Raw genomic sequence first — 21269 nt, 5'->3', positions numbered from 1 at the left:
GGGGTTTAAACACAATAGTAGTTGGGGGAATATTCTTAAATACAGGAGGCTAAGAAAATTAAGTGCAAGACATGAGAAAATAAGGTCATTGCCTTAGGGGACAGCTCGGTTGTTCCATAAGGAAGTAGAGATGCACCAGGGTAGCACAAAGAAAACAGCTTTTCTTTTTATTAAGGTATAGTAAGAGTTGTTCTTTCCCTTTTCTAATAGATAATTCATTATTAATAATTTCTAACTATTTTTATTTTCTTTTCCCTGTTTTAATATTAGGCTATAGTTCGATAAAAGTAATTAATACAGATTAAACTTATGCATGGACAGGTGCTCTATTAGAAAATACATGCAAAAACCTATTTGTAAGGTTCTGCTGCAAGGCTATCAATGATCAACATCTCAGAGAACCACACTGCTTTACCTTTCTATTGTCGGTATAAGAGATGGAGGAGGAGCGCCTGGTGGAGGGGGGAAACCTGAAACATTCAACCAAAGATATGATATGAACAGGATGCATATGTCTTACTGAGAGTGAGCAGTTGCTGAGTATCATTAATATTTCTGAGGACACAAACGTGCTTCTCTACGTCATAACGAACAGGAAAAAATAAAGCTGAAACTTATAAACAGTTTTTTAGAGCAGTAACGTTGTTAATTAACAGTCTGGTCTAACACACAGAGCACAAACTGTCAGGACACTCGGTCTTATTTTCAGCACCACACACAGCCCATTTTGTGTGTCTAAGAAAGTTAGTCTCAGTGCCTTACCTTTTCCATATAAAATATACAGTAGCAGTGTTGCCATCAGATTATGTTTTGAAGAAACACAAATAAAATAGCATTTACCTCATTTAAAAATATTCTGAGTTTCAGATTTATAGAAATTTCTTTAACACATGTAATTTGTAAATAAAATCTAGCCAATAAATATATGTGTTCATAGCAAGAACATCTGCCATGAAATGTTCTTTAAATAACACAGTGGACTACTTTTCAAAGCAAGGCACACAATGGAATTTCTGGTTAGTCTGGAGGCAACCAATCTGCACCTTTGTCTTGTGCGCCAGCACTCTCAATCACTATAAGAAACCCACAGACCAACACGACTAAAAGGGGCCTCACTCAGCATGTCATCTCCTCTATACTTTCAGAGTATGACACAGCGCTGCAAGCCAAGCCAGACTTTACAGTTCTGCAACTCAAGAGACCTATTTTTCCCCCAGGTTTTAACAACTGCACTATTAGGAAATGTATCAAATTCAGCAGTTTCAATCCTTTGCCCTCAGGTTCACATCCTGATGAAGACAAGTCCATACTGTACCCCAACTGTCTTCTACTATTGGTGATTTCCCTGATGATTGAATGGCTCCGTCTCAGTTTTCTCTGGAGACATGAACCCAGTTCTTTCATTCTTCTCAAAGCTTCATTAAACCCATCTTTAGCCCTGTTTCAAACTATTTTAAGTTTACTATGCTTGTCACTCTGTCCAGGCTTAGCCTCTACCTCTAACAACATCAAGACAAGCCCTGGTTTAGCAGTTACAACAGTAGTCCTCGAGTCCATGTCCTACATGACACAGGTTCACAGCCAGACTGTCTTTCAGACTACAAAGACACAACAGTGCCTCAGACTTCCTCTGCTCAGCCTCTCCTCAGCCACATCCACACAGCCAGTGACTAGATTCCTAGCTAAACATGCACACTAACCTTTGCAGTCTAAACTTCATTTTCTGCTCATCCAGGTCATTCTGAATTGAGACCCACTTTCCTCAGCAAAATCACTAGTGACTTTCTTCACGCTCCTTGATCTTACACTAAACTCAGTAGATAAACTTTCCACCATGTGCAGCATTAGACAGTAAGAAGTAACTGAGACGGAAAGGACGTGGCTGGGCTACACAAAGGCTCCTAATGACTATACCATCCCAAGGCCCAATTAATCACCGTTCTAAGAACGAGTGCTTGGCTAGTTATTAAACCATACAATTGCTGTGTGGTCTAGAACATATTTTCTCATGACAATGAATTATGACAGTGGGTAAACAATCAGAAACTACAATAAAGTCAAGATAAATTCTGTTTCTTTTCTCTCTAAATCACTTTTACATACAATAAAAGGCATTGGTCTAAAAGGCTTTCCAAACAGTGAGTCTACTTTACATCACCTACTGTTTTCCTCACAAACTGTTAAGGTGAGAATTTCTATTTCTATAGAAATGGGTAAGACAAGTTTAAGAAAATGAAATTGTCTTAGTGCTGGAATGAAGCGAAGGCAGAGCTGAAAATAGGACCTTGAAATCCCATGAGCTATTGTACATTCTAACCACATCAACACCGGCCCTCCTGTAACTATAAGCTTGAAATTTCACAATGATGGAGAAAACATGAAAAAAGTTTTACCTGGAGGTGGTACAGTTATTGGAATACCTAAAAAACAAGTGATGAAATTTAATATAGTAACTGGATTTCAGAACCTGTTATGTTTTTATGCCATCACCAAAACAAACTTTGAAATAAAAGCCCTGACTCAGGGTCCTGGCTTAGTACTCAAGAGACGAGCTCTGTTTTCTTGTAAACCAACAATTCAAGTACAGCATCCAACTTCCCTGATGAAAAACCAGGCTAACAACTTCATAACAAGATTGTCCCACTAGTTGGAATCACAAATGAAGTTAGAAGGCACATCACTTTAAAAAAGCACACTTGTGATACACAAAATCAAACTCCGTAACGTTGAAAAGCTCACTAAATTTGATCACAAGAATCTGGTTTTGTTAGCTTAACATTTTAGTGGAAATCCTGCAGGGAAGAAAAGGGTCAGGCTGTCATCCACTTCTGAAAAGGGCTACTCAAGTGTGAAAGCTGTTTCACTGCTGTCACCAGGAGCCAATAGTCAGTACTTTGATTTGTGTAAGTAGAAAGGCTATAGGAAACTTATATGGACAGACACATACATACACACATACACACAAACACACACACTAACGTAAGCATGGATGACTGCCTTTTAAAGGTGCTAGCAAAATAAAATTTGAGTCCCTCTCCATAATGTGTAAACATTATAACCTTTAAAAAATAAACCAGCCGGGCGGTGGTGGCGCACGCCTTTAATCCCAGCACTTGGGAGGCAGAGGCAAGCGGATTTCTGAGTTCGAGGCCAGCCTGGTCTACAGGGTTAGTTCCAGGACAGCCAGGGCTACACAGAGAAACCCTGTCTCGAAAAACCAAAAACAAACAAACAAACAAAAAACTCAAACATGATCATTCTAAGTTTGTACTGGCCAAATGTCCCTGTTAGGTACTAAGCATTTAAAATCAAATCCAAAATTTAAGAAATACATGAAAGCCAATGTATAACATGCAGAATGGAATTACTTTTAGTTAAAAAAAAAAAAAAAAGATCTCAAACAAGAAAAAATTGAAACAACTTTTTCATTTAAAGTTTTATATAATAATAAATTCCATTGTCAAATAGTTTGTTAAATCCTATCTTTAAAACAGCCTCAAAATTAGCAGCTCAAAGGAGGGGCAATCAAATTCACTTACTAGCTGCATGCAAGTGAACAGAAGCACTTTCAAATGTTTTCTTGACCAGAGAACGCTGCTGCTAGCTTATTTAAACTGCTCTAGCAGACATGTTTTATTGGAGTGAGGCTTTCATGAGACAGCACATGGCCAAGCACCATAGACTTAAGTACCTGGTCAAACACTGTGAAATGGAAGGTTACAGAAGCAGCAGAATGAAAAGGCATGGAAGGCAGCCATGGCAATCACAGCCTACCAAGCTAACACACAGCAGACATCTGCCCAAGGCTTTATCTTGATGCTTCTCATGCTATTCAAGTCTAAGGACTGAACTAACAGAAAACCAAGAATCCCAAATGCAATGTTAAATGAGGGAAGATAGAAGGGAGGGAGAAGAGGGTAAATATATTTATTCTTTACAACAGTACAAATAACTCTACTGGACCTTACTATCCAAGTCTGTTTTCACATTCAATACATGAATTTTTTTGTGCTGTTTTTAATGTGTAGACCAGTGCTAGACCAGTTCCCTCTCTGTGCTACTTTCACTTGAGTAACATTACTTAAACATGTTTAGAGTAGCAGCAAGCACTACTTTGGCTAAACCTACTAAAATGAGAATTTGTGCAAAAAAAAAAAAAGGGGGGGGGGACGACAATTACTAGTCAAGGTTCTTCAAAACTTAGTCCTCAAAAGTATTTAAACTGTGAAAACAAATACAGAAGGCACTAAAGTTACCATGTTGGTTAGTTTTATATCGAAGTGACACAAGAGCCTCAACAGAGAACTTACCTCCCTAAGACTGGCAAGTCTGTCCTACATTTTCTTAAACAAGGATTGCTGTGGGAGGACCCAGCTCATGGTGGGGTAGGGTGGGGCACAACGCTGAAGAGGGTCCTGAGCTGTGTCAGAAAGAAGGCTGAGCAAATGAAGGGGGACAAAGCAGTGAAGTCGTCTGCCTCGGCTCCTGCCCTGACTTCCTTTGGTGATGAAATGTGGTGTGGAAGTAGAAACCTAGTAAGCACATTCCTCCTCATGCTGCTTTTGGTCAGTGTTTTATCACAGCATTAGGAACTGTAACTAAAACAATTATAATCTGCCTTTAATTTTAATCTTACTATAGTAATATCCTAGAACAGATTAAAAAAAAAAATCAGCTGGAACTAAGAACAGAGTTAAAAAAAAACCATGTTATATCCAGTTGTCTTTCAAACTATGCCTCTACAACAGAAGGCCTGCATGCTAGAACGGGCTTTTCCAAGGGAGACCTTTATTTATGTAAGATTTTACTTCAGAGTAAACAACTGTTTGTGGAAAAGGACTAGAAAGCTGATGGAACATACAGCCAATTCCTTGATGACCCAAAACATTTCCAAGCAGTAATTAAGGCAGATTAATAAACAGTACAATGGAAACTCACATTTTAACTTAAAGATCTCTAGTATTTAACTTTTTAAAAAACAAAAACAAAATAATGAGTGACAGAAAATTCCTTCCAAAATTCCCTTTTTTCTCTTCCCTGGACAACACCAATAGACTTAAACATACAAATCAAGTACTTTGCTTCTGTTATTTATGTATGTATGTATGTATGTATGTATGTATGTATGTATACATATTTGCAGGTGTCTGTCTTATTCTGCTTTGAAACAATGTAGACCTGGCTAGCCTGAAACTCTCTAGGGAAACAGACCAGCCTGGAACTCAAAGATACCTACCTGTATTTGACATCCAAGTGCTGACACTAAAAGCCACTGACACTATAGTCTTAATTTAATTATCTGAAAAAAAAAATTACTTGCCTAGAAAACCTTCTGTAACCATAGTATATTAAAAACCCTCAGCAAAGTGATTATCCATTTTCATTTATGCACTTCTTGATCAGAATCACCTACAGTTTATGACTGCTAGGACATTCTAGAATTTTTCATTCAAAATATCCAAGGCAAAAATAAACAAACAAATAAGCAAACAAACAAACAAACCAAAACTGCATTCCCCAAAACTCCTCAGATGAGGTTGTTCTGCAGGTTGGACCAAACACTGGATTATGACCCACACTTCTAATCTTAAACTTTTGAGAGAGTCAGGTATACAGTTGAAAACTAAAGTCAACTTCAAACTGTTATGAAACAAAGGCGCTGACACATGACAGGAACATATAATGACAATTTATACTACTGCCAGACACTTGGGAGAAATGAGGAGGGAAGTTACAGGATAAAGGGATAAAGACGGACAGACACATACAATTATGTCCTGACTCTTCCTAAATATAAAAGGGGGTCAGGGAGGGACCTAAAATTTCACCTAGAGAACTGAAGCAAACGGAGAGGCAGTATTCCCACTAAATAGCATTTAAAACATCGACAAAAATGACCTATACCAGTAATTCCCACAAAATACTCTGAAGACACACATTTAAAAAGGAAAAGAAAAAAAAAGCCTGAACAACAATTGTCTGTAAGTAATTTTCACCAGTGATTTGTAGAAACATGCTAGGCAGCAGGGTCCCATAATTTCCTTCTCCTGGCACAAATGCCTTCACACATTTCTGGCATTTGGATTCTCTTCTAAGTGAAAGGGACATCATTACACAGTCAACACAAAACCAGCAAGTCCCGTCCCCCCCCACACACACACAATGCCATAGCCATGACTGGGCTACAAAGGCAGAGATGTCTGTTTTGCTGGCACTCTTTCTACTGCTACCTCAAATGTGGAGACCTACAGCCAAGGAGGAACTCAAGCCCAACAAAGAAGAAAGGGCCAGAGAGACGGCTCGGCAGTCAGTGTCTGAGGCCCTTAGCCCCCAGCACCCACATGGTGACTCACAGCCATCTGTAATTCCCTTCCAGGGCATCTGACACTCTAGTCTGATCTCACCAGGTACCAGGTGTGGCATATATGATGTAAAACCCCATAGACATAAAATTAAAACAAAGACATCTTTAAAAACTAGAAAGCTAACTTTTAATCCAAGTGAGTGAGCTTAGAGATGAACACTTACTCAGTTAAACCTTAGAAATGACTTCAACGTCTGAGAGAGAGCTTCAATAGAGAACTGACTAAGCTACTGTTACATTCCTAACTGAGACAAAAACAATATGCCATTTTAAGATACTAGATTCTAGGATAGTTTGTAATGTAGTAATAGAGAACATAATACACACATATCTTTTAAGTCCAAAACAGAGATAACAGAGATAGAAAACTGGCAGCATTACGTGAGTTCTGCTTCCTGCTTCTAATTCCAAATCCCATCAGTAGTATAACATAAGGTTAGAAAATCCTGACTTGAAGTCTCATGCTTCTACTTTAAGCCAAAGTCAGAGGCTTGGATAAAGACAGTAAGTCAAACGTGCATAATTTTTTGAATATCATTTAAAAGAAATGCTTTACAAACATACACACACACACACACACACACACTGAACACTGCAGAATGTTACGAACTATTGTTTTTTTAAAATGAGTAAACCAACTAAATTGCATAACAAAGTCATGGTAAAATAAATGTATTAAAATGCTACGACACCAAAAATGATCGAGTTTCCAGCATATCTTATTCAAAAAGCTGTTAAAATGCACAAGGCTTTGTATTTTTAGAATCACTCAGTCATCAAACTTATAAAATTTAATTCCTGGAGAAAATAAAATTCTATCTCCAACTCAAACATAATTGATAGAAATGCTACTATTTTATTAATTTATTTGTGGGATTTCACAACAGGGTTTCTCCATGTAGCCCTGGATGTCCTGGAACTCTCTCTGTAAACAAGGCTGGCCTCAAACACAGAGATCTACCTGCATCTGCCTCCTAAGTGCTGGGATTAAACCACCACCATCCCACAAATGTCAATACTTTAGAGAAAACTTATAGTTGATTTTAATCAGATCTTCTATACTCATGATGTTACTTTAAGAACAGAATAAAAGAAGAGCAGATAGGTTAAAACCATAACCTAAGTTCTACAAACTACAGTTCCAATTGTACACTGAACGTAACAGTTCAGGCTGAGGACATAGATCACTTGGTACAATACTTGTACAAGCTTGGATCTGCTCCCCAGAATCCCATAAACTGGGAGTAAGGTTCGGCATATCTGAGACATCAGCACGCTGAAGGTGGAAACAAGAGGATCACAAGTTTAAAGCCATCCTTTGCTACCCAGGCCCTATCTTAAAAAGAAAACAACAAACCCAAACAAACAAACAAACAAATTGAAAAAAAAAACTATTAGTTGTGGAACTCATACCTAAAATCTCAACACCTGGGGAGTCTGAGGCAGTAGGATTGCCAGAAGTTTGAGATCAACATCAATTACATAGGGATCCTTCCAAATGTTGTTTTAAGGGCAGGGTGGGTGGTTAGAGTGCTTGCTGTGCAAACACGATGACCTGAGATTGCAGCCATGTAAGAGTGGAGCATAAAGGCTGCATTTGCAGTGTAGGCTGGGGTAGGAGGACACCATACAGACAGATGCCAGGGGCTTTACTGGCTAGCCAGCCTAGCAGGGTGCTCAAGCTCCAGGTTCATTCAGTAAGAGGTGAGAGACACTGCCTCAAAGAGTAAGGCAGAGAACAATACAAAGAGACCTGAAGTTAACCTCTCACTGCACAGTATTACAAGCAAGCAAGTATGCACCTGCCCCCTACACACAGATGTGATTTGAGCATCCACATAAAAAAGGACATTAAAAACCCATCTTAAGCTTTTAATATCTATGAAATATATATAAAACAAAATATAACATTAAAGCTAATTAACATTTAAAAGAGTCAATTTATGAGCTTTCCCTAAAATTAGTTCACCACCATCAAATTCTTCTGTCTTAGAAACAAATCATCAGGCTAAACACTGCTGGATGAATTATAAGATTACTCCGCTATAGACTACCTAGAAAAGGCAAACTCAGAGAAAGTACAAGCGAGACGGCCAACAGCTGGGGGTAGATGTAGTTACTCTTGAAAAGGTAGAAATGGGGAGATGGGAAGGTTTTAGGTACAGTGATGCTACTAAATAAATGAGTCACAACTAGTTAGAATAATGAACTCATGTGTGACAACAATAACGGACATACCAAATAAACTAGTCAATAACGCCAATCCTTGTAATTTTATAGTATTTTATTCTAATTTTCAATTATTTCAAACTTGTCAGTTAAGCATTAAGATAATGCAATCCCAGTAGATAGTGACACCTTAGTTGAATGGATTAAAGAATATCTAATTCTGCTCTTACAAGTTTCCCGACCTCTGTACTTCACACTGGGGAAGGAAAGAGTCTTCTACGCTGCTGTTATGCATCTACACAATCCTGTGACTCAGCCTTCTTAGGAAGTCAGCTTGGTTAACAAAGAGAACAGAGCAGAAGTGTGTGGCATCATGCTCGTCTGCTGTTTTCAAGTTAATTGGTTACATTTTGAAGCCTCACTAATATCCACTTCAAGTGTCATTCTAAAACAAAAGGAGTTGACAGATGGGATGTACTCAAAAGAAAGAAAGCAGTCAATGTATTAGATACTGGTCAGTGGTTCCACTATTACTTGGAAGAGCATGGAATTACACTAATGTGTTCCTGCAGCAATCTCACAGAATAGAATTTGATTCATTAGACAGTGAACAGATCTTTAATTACAGAAGCCATGAGTAATCACTATTTGTTTTCAAGTTACTACTACTGTGGTTATATTAAACACGTGAGCATTCTAATAAGTCTCTTCTGTCATTGTCTGAAGTAGCCTCCTCTACTTTTCATTCTATAATGATCCAAAGTATTCTGACCCCTTAGTGTTCCTGAGGAGGTTCATACATGTCTTCAGAGGAATATCTGAAGAAAAGAGAAATGATACACCTCCTGACAACTATTAGACCATGTCTTGGAAGAGAACTGTTTCTGTTAGCTTAGTTTTAAATTTTTTTCAGATTTAATTATGTGTATGGGTGTTTCATCTAAGTATATGCATGCATACCATATGTATACCCAGTGCCCCTGGAGGTCACAAGAGAGCACCAGATACCTTGGAACTGGAGTCACAGATGGTTGTGAGCTACCACATGGGTGCTGGGAACCAAAACCAGGTCTTCTGCAAGAGCAGCCAGTATTCTCAACTGCTGAGCCATCTCTCCAGACCTTTCAGGTCATAATTTTAAGAGCTATTTAAGAATACTCACTCACATGACTCAGATCTCTAAACCTCCACATAGAGATGCGCACAAATATTAACTTCCAAAGCAGAGAATGACTAAAAATATAGTTATGCTGTGATAAAAGGTGCAAGTTAGGTCTGTTTGAAACAAATCTAGATATGTAGTCTATTTTCTTAAGAAAAAACTATTAACATCCAAAAAATATGGACATTAGTTTATTTCATTTTGAGAAAATTAATTTTAAGAAAAGTTAACATTAAAATAAATTTAAAGAAAGTCTCAAAAGGGTTTTCCCCCCTTTATGTTTCAAAATCTCTAAAGAAAGCATAAAAACCATGTTTAAGAAATACAAAGTATCTTTCAACAGGCATACTTAATGGGACCCTGCCCCACACAGCTTCCTTTCTGAGGTGTTTGTGATCCTACAGTGCTTTAAACTAGAGTGGTGACAGGACAGTGTGCCTGTGGGTCTATACAGCAAATGGCACCTGAAAATACAGCTCCAGTTTAGCTGGTATGTACCTACACAGCCACATAGTTCAGGTGGTGCAAGGCTGAGGGAGTGTACTACCTGGCAATATGAAAGTCACCTCCTGTAGAACGGAAACATAAACATGGCTAATTTATAGTTTAATCAGCTAACACGCTCAGGGAATGCCAAGTGTACATAAGCCTTGTACTGTGGGAGACAGACGGATATGCATTATATGCCTGACAATGACACACCATGGTAAAAATAAGGCATAATTCAGATGGTCTCAACTAACAAATAATCTATTATGAACTGATAACTCCAGACAGCAATCATGCCATGGTTATGATTACATAGTACTTAAATATGGATAAAAAGCAGGGAGCTGAGCATTAAGTATATAATTAAATTAATCTACAGAAAAATAAATGGTACTATATATTAGAATGTCACAGATAACCTAAATATTATTCAGGACTTGCTATCTTTATGACAGTTACATAAATATTGTGTTTTACATTTTATTTTGTGTATGGGACAGGGTGGTAGTTATGTGGATCAGTGGTCAGTTCTCTCCCTTCAAATGTGAATCCTGAGAATCAAATTCAGGTCCTCGGGCTTATTAGTATTAGTAACAAGTGCCTCCACACAGTGACCCATCCTTCCAGCCTAAGATTATTATTGTATAAACAAGGGTAATATGGCAAAGGAATGAAATTCTGCCATGTGATAAAAAATAAATTTCCATATAATGCCATTGCCTATCAGTAATATCCTATAGTCTCCTAGTATCCTATAGTAGCAAAGTATTCTTCACTACTTCATACTTGTTCCCTCACTGCTTTCATTGGCCAACAAGTCTTATATACATAAAAAAATTAGCCTTATGAGGCTACTGCTTCGTGAATAAGAACTTAAAAAAAAATTTTCTTGCATAAATTTGCATGCATCTGGAAAACAACATGCTAGGAGAATCGAAACAGACACAAGGAGTCCACCCTGAATGAATGACCTCACAGGAGACCTAGGGGACAAACTCAGAGATGCAGAGCAGAATGGAAGTGAGCCGAACTGGGAAGAGAGTAGGAAACAGAAAATGCTGTATACCAGTGTGCAGATTTCAGTCTTAGATAGTTACTCTAGAGCAGTGACTACAGTCAGTCATAACTACTTATTTCAAAATAGCTACAAGGGTGGACTTTGAGGCTAAGTGATACCTCAGCTGTTAAGAGGACACACTGCTCTTCCAGAGGATCTCAGTTCAGCTCCCAGCACCCACATCAGGCAGTTCACAACAGCATGTAACTCTAGCTCCAGAGGGGCCTGTCCCTCTTATCACTGTGCACGTCTGTGCGAGCGCGCGCGAGCGCGCACACACACACACACACACACACACACACACGCACACACGAGTGCGAGCGTGCGCGTGCGTACACACACACACAATTAAACTTAGAATCACTAAAGAATGGATAAATTTTAAGAAGTCTCACCACAAAATATGTTGAGTATGTGAAATGATTAAAGTATGTTAATAAGCTTAAAACCATTCCATAATATAAATACATAAATGAAAACACATTGCACCCCATAAACAAATATAATATTTGTTGATTAAAAGTAAAAGTTTAAAAAGATTTTTAAATTTCAAAATTTTCAAAAAGAAACTTCAAGAACTTTAGTACCAGTAAAGTTGAACATATTAAAAAAAGTAACTATTTTTACACCTTATTTTTTTTTTCAGAGACTAAGGAACCACTTTATATCTTCATTATGAATCACCTAAATCCCTTTCATCTGATTAATTCTCATCAGGACTAAAGAGTTACAGGCTCAGTGTAAGTGGACTTGAAATGTTCTGTGCTCCATTGGTCTGAGACATCATCTGAGAGAGGAACATCTGTCATGCTGCACTTTCCTCTATTCCAAGTAACAGATTTTTCTAAAGCCACACACCACTTCTATCTAATTTGAGAGTTGAAGTGACAGTAAAGGACTCTAAAGCACTAAGGACACAGAGCAGATGGAATAGGCGACATCTGTATGTCAATCAGAACAAGCATTGGGGAAGCAGTGATCTGGCTCTGGACTTTGCAATCACACCTGTACCTTACAGGGGACATCTCACTCCCAAACCCAGAGTAGGAGCCCTGGGTCTTCAGGAAGGAGTCATTTTACTATGAGAAGGAAAATTCGGGAGCAAGTTTCCACATACTTAAGACTAGTACCTAAAGCTAATGTTCACCATTTACTGTTGGTACTCTCCCTAGGAAGAATAGAATTTATGTCTCAATCAACCTGCCAGTGCTGTAAAAAGCTGGGTAGAGGCATGAAGCACTGAGAACTTTCTGAAAGAAGCAGAGAAAGGCCACGGGGAGATCTGTGGAGACTGCTTGTAGACTTTTTTCTTTATTTGGTAAGAAAAAAACTAATTTGGTTTTTACTGTTAGTACTAACAAAATGTGATTAAGATTTATTCTTCTTGTTTAAAAGAAAGACACATTAAATACCCAGAACTCAGCGGTCATCTCCTCAATGGAAACCATCACACAGAAACAGTGACCACCAGACTGATTCCAGTTCCACAAGGTATCACTGTTTTGAACCTATTCTAATTCAAAAAGTGACTTTAAAATCTTTTTTCAATACAAGTCAACATATAGTTTATAATTAGTAAGGATTTCTCCACACACTACTAGCAAACTCAGTTTGTAGTTACTATTATATTTTGAGGTCAATATTATCATCTGTTTATTCTTCTCTATTTTAAAATATTTCTGCTCTGCTGAAATAACAGTAAGTACAAGAATAAATAATATTCAGTGCGAATCTACTGAAGATAAAGTGCTACGTCTAATGCAGCATGACTAATCATAGTAGCACTTCCACCTATGTATCTTCACCTTTCAGCTGCAAGTTTAAGAAACTCTAGTCAAACAAAGGCCTCTCTCCCCCCATGTCTTACCTGGAGGTGGAATCAGAGGTGGAGCAGTGCTGACAGTTGGAGGAGGTGGAAGAAATGGAGGAGGAGGGAGGTGAGTAGGAGGAGCCCCTGGAGGGAAAAATGGAGGTGGTTTGCTGAAATTGTTGTCTACTTCGGTGGCAGATCTGTCAGAAAGAACCTGAAATTAAAGCATAAATTAATTAGAAAGATAAGTAAATGTTCTCATCTAATTGATCTTATTAAGTCCACCTTCCCTAACCTAAACAGTGAAATAAATGGTTTTAATCCTCTCGCTTTCAGGGGGTAATATTTCCATGTGATTGTGCTTGTTAAGTACATTATGTGAGTACAGACTCACACACCTTCTGTTAACAATGTTCATATACAAAGCCTAGGACAAAGAACCAGACTACCAAAAGATTTTCAGTAAGAACTAATCAAAACACTTCAAGTTAGAAACAAACACAATACAGCAAGTCATCTGGGACTAAGCTCGAGTACTGGAGTTAGGTGCAGCAATGGTCAGTAGAGATCTAGCTCTAAGAAGTTCATATGCCCACAGGCCTGACATTTGAAGGCCTAAGTTCACCACCCAGTCAAGTGTTCAGCATGTGGTAACAGGTGGAAAGCAAGCAGTTATGAAACGTAAATAACTTTTCACATGAGCCTGTGCTATGAGCAAAAGCTCCCCCTGGAAAAGTGCTGTTGTGTGACTAGCTAAGAACAAACACCACAGGACGGCTTAAGCTTACTAAAGCAATGCAGGCATGCAACTGTCATAAATTGGGACTTCTACTGGTCATGTAACAGATTCCAATGAGCAATGAGATTCTTCTTACTAAAACATATTATTTAAATATATAATTCTTTTAACTAAGATTCTTCTACATTTGAGTACACAATTTTTGAGTGTTCTACTTATAATCTATGAACATTGGAATTGATTTTAAAAAGCTATGACATTGTAATGGTAGGAAAAAAGTATCTTCTACTTTTACAAAAAAATTACCTTTAAAGATAATTTATTCTAAAATAAAGATAATTTTATGCATAGAAGCATAAAAATGCTACAAAGCACATTTTGTATACTTTATTGACAATCAACATCTAGGTGGTAGAACTCTAGGTGATTTCCCTCTTACTTTACAATGAGATTATATAGTATCTTTATAACAAGCAAAGAAACACTTCACTAACAGAAATGAAGAGATTTGGGGAAGTTGCCTAATTAATATAACTAAGGCCCATGGTTCTGCATTTGAAATCCATTTGTAGCACTGCAAACAACCGACACAGCCTAGCAGGAGGGGGTACACACACACATACGCACACACAAACACTGCAAACACACACACATGTACACACACATGTACACACACACACATGTATACACACACATGTATACACACACACACACACTGCATCAATTAAACCACATGGATTTTAGATACAAAACCTGTATGTTGCTGTTCTCATTTGCACGCCGTCTTCCTGGGCCCATGGTTCTGCATTTGAAATCCATTTGTAGCACTGCAAACAACCGACACAGCCTAGCAGGAGAGGGTACACACACACATACGCACACACAAACACTGCAAACACACACACATGTACACACACACACAAACACACACACATGTATACACACACACACACACACACTGCATCAATTAAACCACATGGATTTTAGATACAAAACCTGTATGTTGCTGTTCTCATTTGCACGCCGTCTTCCTTCTACTCGGCTGATGGTTATTGTCTGACCAATGACATCAATTGCTCCAGGTAATCTCCTGAAACACAGTAAGTTGAATCAATTCTGTTTCCTTTAATTAGATGATTGAAAAATAATAAAAACATCAAGAAATAAACATTTTGTGATGTATTTTTAAAATAAAAATATACTGAAAGTATGTCTCTGATGTGGAGTCTCACTACATTGTAATCTTACTTTTTGAAAAAAAGTATTTTATTAAAGTAATTTATAAACAATTTTATCTCTATGAAATAGAATTAAACAGTATATGGTAGACAAACTGAAATAAAATTTGTTAGTCACTACCATTCCAACAAAATATAATTCTAGTCCTCACTTAAAGTTCTCAAAAAAAGGCTTGAAAAGAAATAACAGCTATTTTCACATACAAATAAATATACCACATACACCGTGCTCTTTGGTGATGTGTTCCAAGCTTTGAAACATCAGAAGGAAAAAAGAAGCCAAGTTGTCTTCTCTAGTGACTCTCTTGATAAACACAGATAAACCTGCCTTACCTGCAGTTTGGTATTTATAATCCCTCTCAAAGTTTGAGAGGATAAGGATAAAGGGTCCACCATAACCCACTCTAGAGACTTAGCAGGAACACTCAGTAGGTTACATTTGTTTGTTTTGTTTTTTCAATAAGCACTATTATGTAGTTACGGAAGGACTTTTAAATGTGTATATATGCCCAAACCCACAAGAAAGAGGAACCACTTACAAGACAGGCTATGAAAAGTAGATGCAAGAATTGTCTCACCTTCCAGTCCTAACAATTCAAACTTTAAAATGCCACAGAAGTAAAACAATGGGAATATAACAGATCTTTCCAGCTACCAAGTCAACTTCTAAAATGATGAACAGGTGAATAACAATGCCTGGTATTTTTTTAAAGATGTTTATGGTGCTATATTTAAGTGGCCCCTCCATTCTTCAAAAAAAAAAAAATCCATTACAGCTTAAATAAAAAACAAAACAAACAAGTGTATATGTTTGTATACAGTAACATCAAAGTGCAGAGGATAGTTACTTGACATAATAATTGGACTGCAAAACCAATTTTCATGCCTGAAACCTTCTAACTCCATGAACTATGGACTTCCAACAACTAAATTCATTCCATGAACTTCCTTCCTACAAGGTAATTAATTCACTTTTGAAAGCACTAGGACTTTTCTGGAAATAATGCATTAGCAAGTTTGTTTCCAGTAATCATTACTTCATAGCCATAAAAATATAAACAGCCCATTACTAAACGTACAAGGATACCAAGGATGTCATCCAAGTATAAGCTGATATCCTTCATTGTCTTCTATACCAGACTCAACAATCTAGCAAAAAACTCAGGTACAGACCAATGTCAACAATGACCATCTCGTCTTACTAACTCGCTTTTGTACACTTTTAATAATACAATAAAACAATGTTCAAGCCTTTTTAATTTTATGCAGGTTACCCACTTCCTAGTATCCTCCAAAAAGTCATGAGCAAGAGTAATGCACACAACTTAGATATATGGTCTATTTGAAGATTTATTTTCATTTTTATTCAAGTGTGTGCAGGTGCCCATGGAGGACAGACGAGATTGTTGGCTTCTAGGGAGCTGGAATTACAGGCAGCCCACAGCCACAGAATGTAGGTGCTGGAAATCAAACACCAGTCCTTTGCAAGAGCAGCAAGCTTTCTTAAACACTGAGCTAGCTTTCCAGCCAGTGATCCATAGAATATCCTCCAGTATAACCAGGGAAACTACCAAACTTTGACATATAAGAAAAAAATCCAAATACGGGGAAGCAAATAAATGAGTCCTCCAATTTGTATTCTAATCCAAAACTCTGCTGACTGCTGACTGCTTCCTACCAAGGCACATACTCCAACATGCTGCCAGACAGAATGCTTATTCCCCCCCACCATTTACAGGCACCAAAACCGCAACATCAGAATCTACTACTCTATTTCTACTCTATTCACCATTGCAGACTTGGTTCCCTTCCCCAATTTTACAGCTTACTCCCATCAAAACCCCTCTGCCCCATTTGTTTGGATCTGCAGTTTAGACTGCAAATTGTCTGACTCAATAAAGGTACTCACTGAAAAATAAGTCTCAATATAAGACTAACTTTTGTGCAGTAAGGCAGATGTCTAATAAACTGTCTCTTAGCACTGATCACAAGAACTTTCAGTTTTAAAAACAACTGCATCTCTTTCAACTTTACCTTAAAGAAGGAGCACAGATTGGTTTTCTCAGCTTTAAGTGGAGTAATCACAAAAGATGCAAGATGGCATCCACCGTGTATGAAACTGCAGCTGAGCACCAGTCCCAACACATCCCAGAAGGAAGTCCAGAACACAGCAGTCACCTCCATTCCCAAGACTCTTTGTCTAGGTTCTTTCAAAAAAGTAACACCAACTAATTCACTTTTATCAGAATAAATCTGCCATAGTGTTCACAAGTGGATTATGACACATTCATAGGTGTACCAAAGTAAACAATAGTACCTAACATAAAACACAATAAGCTAAACTCCATTAGTCCTGATCCACATTATGGAAATACTCTGAATCACAGTTGTCCCGAAATGTGTCCCCACCAAGTTGCCTACTGCACCATCCTGAGGACTAAACCTAGGGCCTCCCGTCTGCTAGGCATGGGGCTCGAGCACATCAGCAGTGCTTCACTACAGACGTCAACACAGTACATACAGCTGGGCTAACCGGGCTGCAAACATCCTCAGCAAGGTTAAGTCGGTTACTGCCATCTCAATTCTTAATACTAGACTCACCATACTGTAAAAAAGAGAGAAAGTAACCACTCTGGATATCCAAGTTTTCTAGCTTAAACAAGCTCTTGTTAGTAAGAAATTTCCTTCTTGTAAATATTCTACAAATATGAAAACATCTCTGGAATCAAGTTAAAATGTCATATTTTGATGATTCCGATATCCCAGAAAGAACTGAAAGGCTGCTGATAAAGATACAACTGGAATTCCTCACCATGAGTCAAAGGTTGTTTGCTAATCACTGTCAGAATTTTATGTCTAAGCTACCCATTTTTAGTAGGCAAGGCAAAGGCATCCCAAGTCACAGCTCTTTAGGGTATATCATAAAACTAAAGCATTAGTTTGCATGTTGCTTGCGGGTAATTCTAAAACTTGTTTTAACTGAGCATGGTGCTTACGTTTTTAATCATAACTTATGTATGACAAAACAACTATTATTATCCACATTTTTACATATAAGAATATGGAGCAAAATTGTACCCTGTGAATTCTTTTTGGGAGAAAGTATGATAGATAGTAATAATTAAATATTATTAGCAATAAAACACATAAGAAATGTTTTGCCTAAGTAACCCAGAACACACATATTACATTAAAAATGGAGTTTTGTAAAATGATGCTTATTATAAAAGCACAATTAAAACCAGATGTGATTCATTATAAAAAGCATAATAAATGACACAAAATCAACAATACTACTAAGAACCACCAAACTGACTTTAACTCAGAAATTACAACTATATGCTTTTGAAAGCACCAAAACCAGATGAAATTTGCAGTATCTGTACAACAAAAACAGAAGGGGACTTCACAGACCCACTCTTAAACATCCAATACCGTGTGAAGACACAGTGGGGCGGCTCACTCTGGAAGAGCAAGTGTCCTTAGCTAGCACATGCGAGGCTTTCTAGGTAGGGCCACAAGGCCCCAAACATAAGTAACTGTATGTGTACATATGTATGTATAGTGCACTATGCAAATCAAGTTTACAATGAGTTGTGGCTGCACAGAAAATCCAGAACATTCTCTAGCTTTATATTTCTGAGGTTTTTTTCATAACACAGTTTCTAATGAAAATAGAAAAGCAGATATTTCAAAGATTTAGTCTCTAAAAAATGAGTGCTAGAATTTTTTTTATTTTAAAAAATTAGATATATTTTATACGTATGCATTTTTTGCATGTTTGTTTGTATACCATGTGCATGTCTATAATGGGCACAAGAGGGGGTCTGATCCCCTGGAACTAGAGTTAAATAGTTGTGAACCTCCACATGGGTGTTGGGAACTGAACCTGCAACCTGGGCAAGAGCAACAGATGAGCTAACCACTGAGCCTCTCTCCAACCCTCGGCTTTTGAATGTTCATATTCTCAAATGAAAGACAGATCTAGCTGGTGAGGTGTCTCTATCAGGTCATGTAGACACATGGCCATAACCTTTCCTAAGCTGTAGGAAGGAATAAACCAACACAAAAGATCAACCTAAGTACACGAATGGAATGAGGGACATTTTACATGGTGTGACGGGCACAAACCGAGAGAAGGACTGCAGATGAAGTACTGTGTAGGATAGATGACTACTGCAAACGTATCTATCACTCAGCTTGGAAACAAAGATGCATGAAAGCCTTTTGAAAATAGCTGGTAATCAATCAAAAGGCAGAAAATATAAATTAAATGAATAGTAAACATTATATATAGGACTCTGAGGCTATAAATGTTAACCAATGCCAGTTCTCAGTATAGCGACATCTATGGTTCTACTATAAAACTCCATGACAAGCTAGCATTTGGTCTGAATCTTTCAGCTAACCAGAATTAAGTCTCTAGGTCAATTTGGATAGTAATGTTGCTGATCAAAATAAATATATAAATTCAATGATTATTCACTTTGTCAAATTATTTCAAATTACAGAAGTACTACTGACACAAGTATTAAAAATCTGAATTACATGTAGTTGCTAGTATGAAAAAAATGCATTCTATTTGGCTCTACATATCAGTAACTTTCTTAAAATATTTTCAGATTTCTCTTGATTCTACATATAAAGTTTTGGTATCACTAAAGTATAATTAAAATCTGCCAATCAAGACTAGTAAGATACTTTTTTTTTTCATTTTTTTAAAAAGCTACTGATGCATTTTGCTGATAATGAGCTTTATGTATTTATTTAATGTATATGAGTGTTTTGTGTATACCACATGCATGCCTGGTACCCATGGAGGTCAGAAGAAGGTAAGAAGTGCCTGAAACTGAAGTTATAGGTAACTGTGTACTATGTGTGTGCTGGAAATCAAACCCAAGTCCTCAACAACTTGACCACTGAGCCATCTCTTCACCTCCTTCCCCCACCTTTTTTCAATTCTTAACCTGCAAAACCAAAAACTGTTCTGATAATTAGTTACTAGACTAATAGGAGTTTTCTGTTTTGTTTTTTTAAAAAGTCAAAATACTGTCTTTGATATGAATGGCTACTTTCTTCTTTGACATGAATAACTTATTTTTTTTCTAATAGCAAACCACAAATAGACTAGAAAGTCTTACAATTGACTAAGAATATATAATTAAGCCTCTACAGGGGGGAAAAAAAAACAGTTCAAATCAAACTTTCTTTTGACAGCATTGTCCCCTTTGCTTTTCGTAAAATGCTACAATTCAAAAGCATCTGCCATAATTTGGGTATCTAAAAGTTTTTCAAGTAAATGATTAAAAACGAACCACAAGATTAGCACATGATTCAGACATAGGAAGAAAATACAAAATTCAGTAACAACACAAAACAACCAAACCAGCCCTGGTTTGGTTGTAATTATTTAAAATCTCCAAGGGCATGTTAAAGTTATGCTGGTCTATACTTCCAAGTCATGCATTAGAATGTCATCTCTCATACTAACTACTGTTGGCAATGCATTCTATGTGGCTAGCACTGCTCACTGATCATCTGGTAATGACAACAGTCCCATTTCATAGGCTCAGAGAAATTATAGTATGTGTCTGTCATTGTACACATTGTGAGTACAAAAATCAAAGTGTGGGATCGTAAGTCAACCCATTAGTAAAAGAAAAAGTAGCCAGGCAGTGGTGGTGCACGCCTTTAATCCCAGCACTTGGGAGGCAGAGGCAGACAGATTTCTGAGTTCGAGGCCAGCCTGGTCTACAGAGTGAGTTCCAGGACAGCCCGGGCTATACAGAGAAACCCTGTCTCGAAAAACCAAAAAAAAAAAAAAAAAAAAAAAAAAAAAAAAAAAGAAAAAGTACAAGCTGATAGACCTGCTTACTAAACTGGACAGGACTAGAAAGATTCTGTGGAAGACCCCAAAACTAGTTCAGAAAAGTTACATTCCATGCATAAGCAGTGAAAAGTTGTTGGGAATGCCACAAAAGGATGGGGAGAAAGAATTAACATGCAACAAAGGGGAGAGTAAAATAGGTTAAGAGCACCCATGAGTGTGGTTCAATGTAACAATCACATACCAAAGGCCAAAAGGATGGTAAGACACATGCTGGGTCTCAGCAAGATGCCTCAAAGTGCACTCTGAAAAAAGCATCATTAGGGAAAATAGGGTATAGTCTCAAAACTTGTTATTGGATTATATACTAAGAGACAAACAATACCAATGATCTAAACATGAGCAAGTAGCCAA

At 37.5% G+C, this 21269-nt stretch overlaps 1 protein-coding gene across 13 annotated transcripts in view; it reads right to left on the bottom strand.

Moving 5' to 3' along the window:
* The window catches only part of Fip1l1 (factor interacting with PAPOLA and CPSF1), a 58401-nt gene that overhangs the window by 10730 nt on the left and 26402 nt on the right, over positions 1-21269 (bottom strand). For 7 of the 13 annotated variants that reach the window (XM_034509008.2, XM_034509006.2, XM_034509005.2 and 4 more), the window contains 4 exons: positions 14787-14880; positions 13109-13265; positions 2394-2420; positions 416-470 (listed from right to left, as the gene is read on the bottom strand). In XM_034509008.2, coding sequence (XP_034364899.1) covers positions 416-470; positions 2394-2420; positions 13109-13265; positions 14787-14880 — 333 coding nt within the window. The remainder of the gene's footprint in view (positions 1-415; positions 471-2393; positions 2421-13108; positions 13266-14786; positions 14881-21269) is intronic. The other 6 variants (XM_034509010.2, XM_034509009.2, XM_034509007.2 and 3 more) reach the window with 1 other exon arrangement.

This window comes from Arvicanthis niloticus, chromosome 7 (genome assembly GCF_011762505.2).
Source record: "Arvicanthis niloticus isolate mArvNil1 chromosome 7, mArvNil1.pat.X, whole genome shotgun sequence".
NCBI lineage: Eukaryota > Metazoa > Chordata > Mammalia > Rodentia > Muridae > Arvicanthis > Arvicanthis niloticus.
The sequence above is the reverse complement of the archived record's forward strand: the minus strand, read 5'-3'. Positions and strand labels throughout refer to the sequence as shown.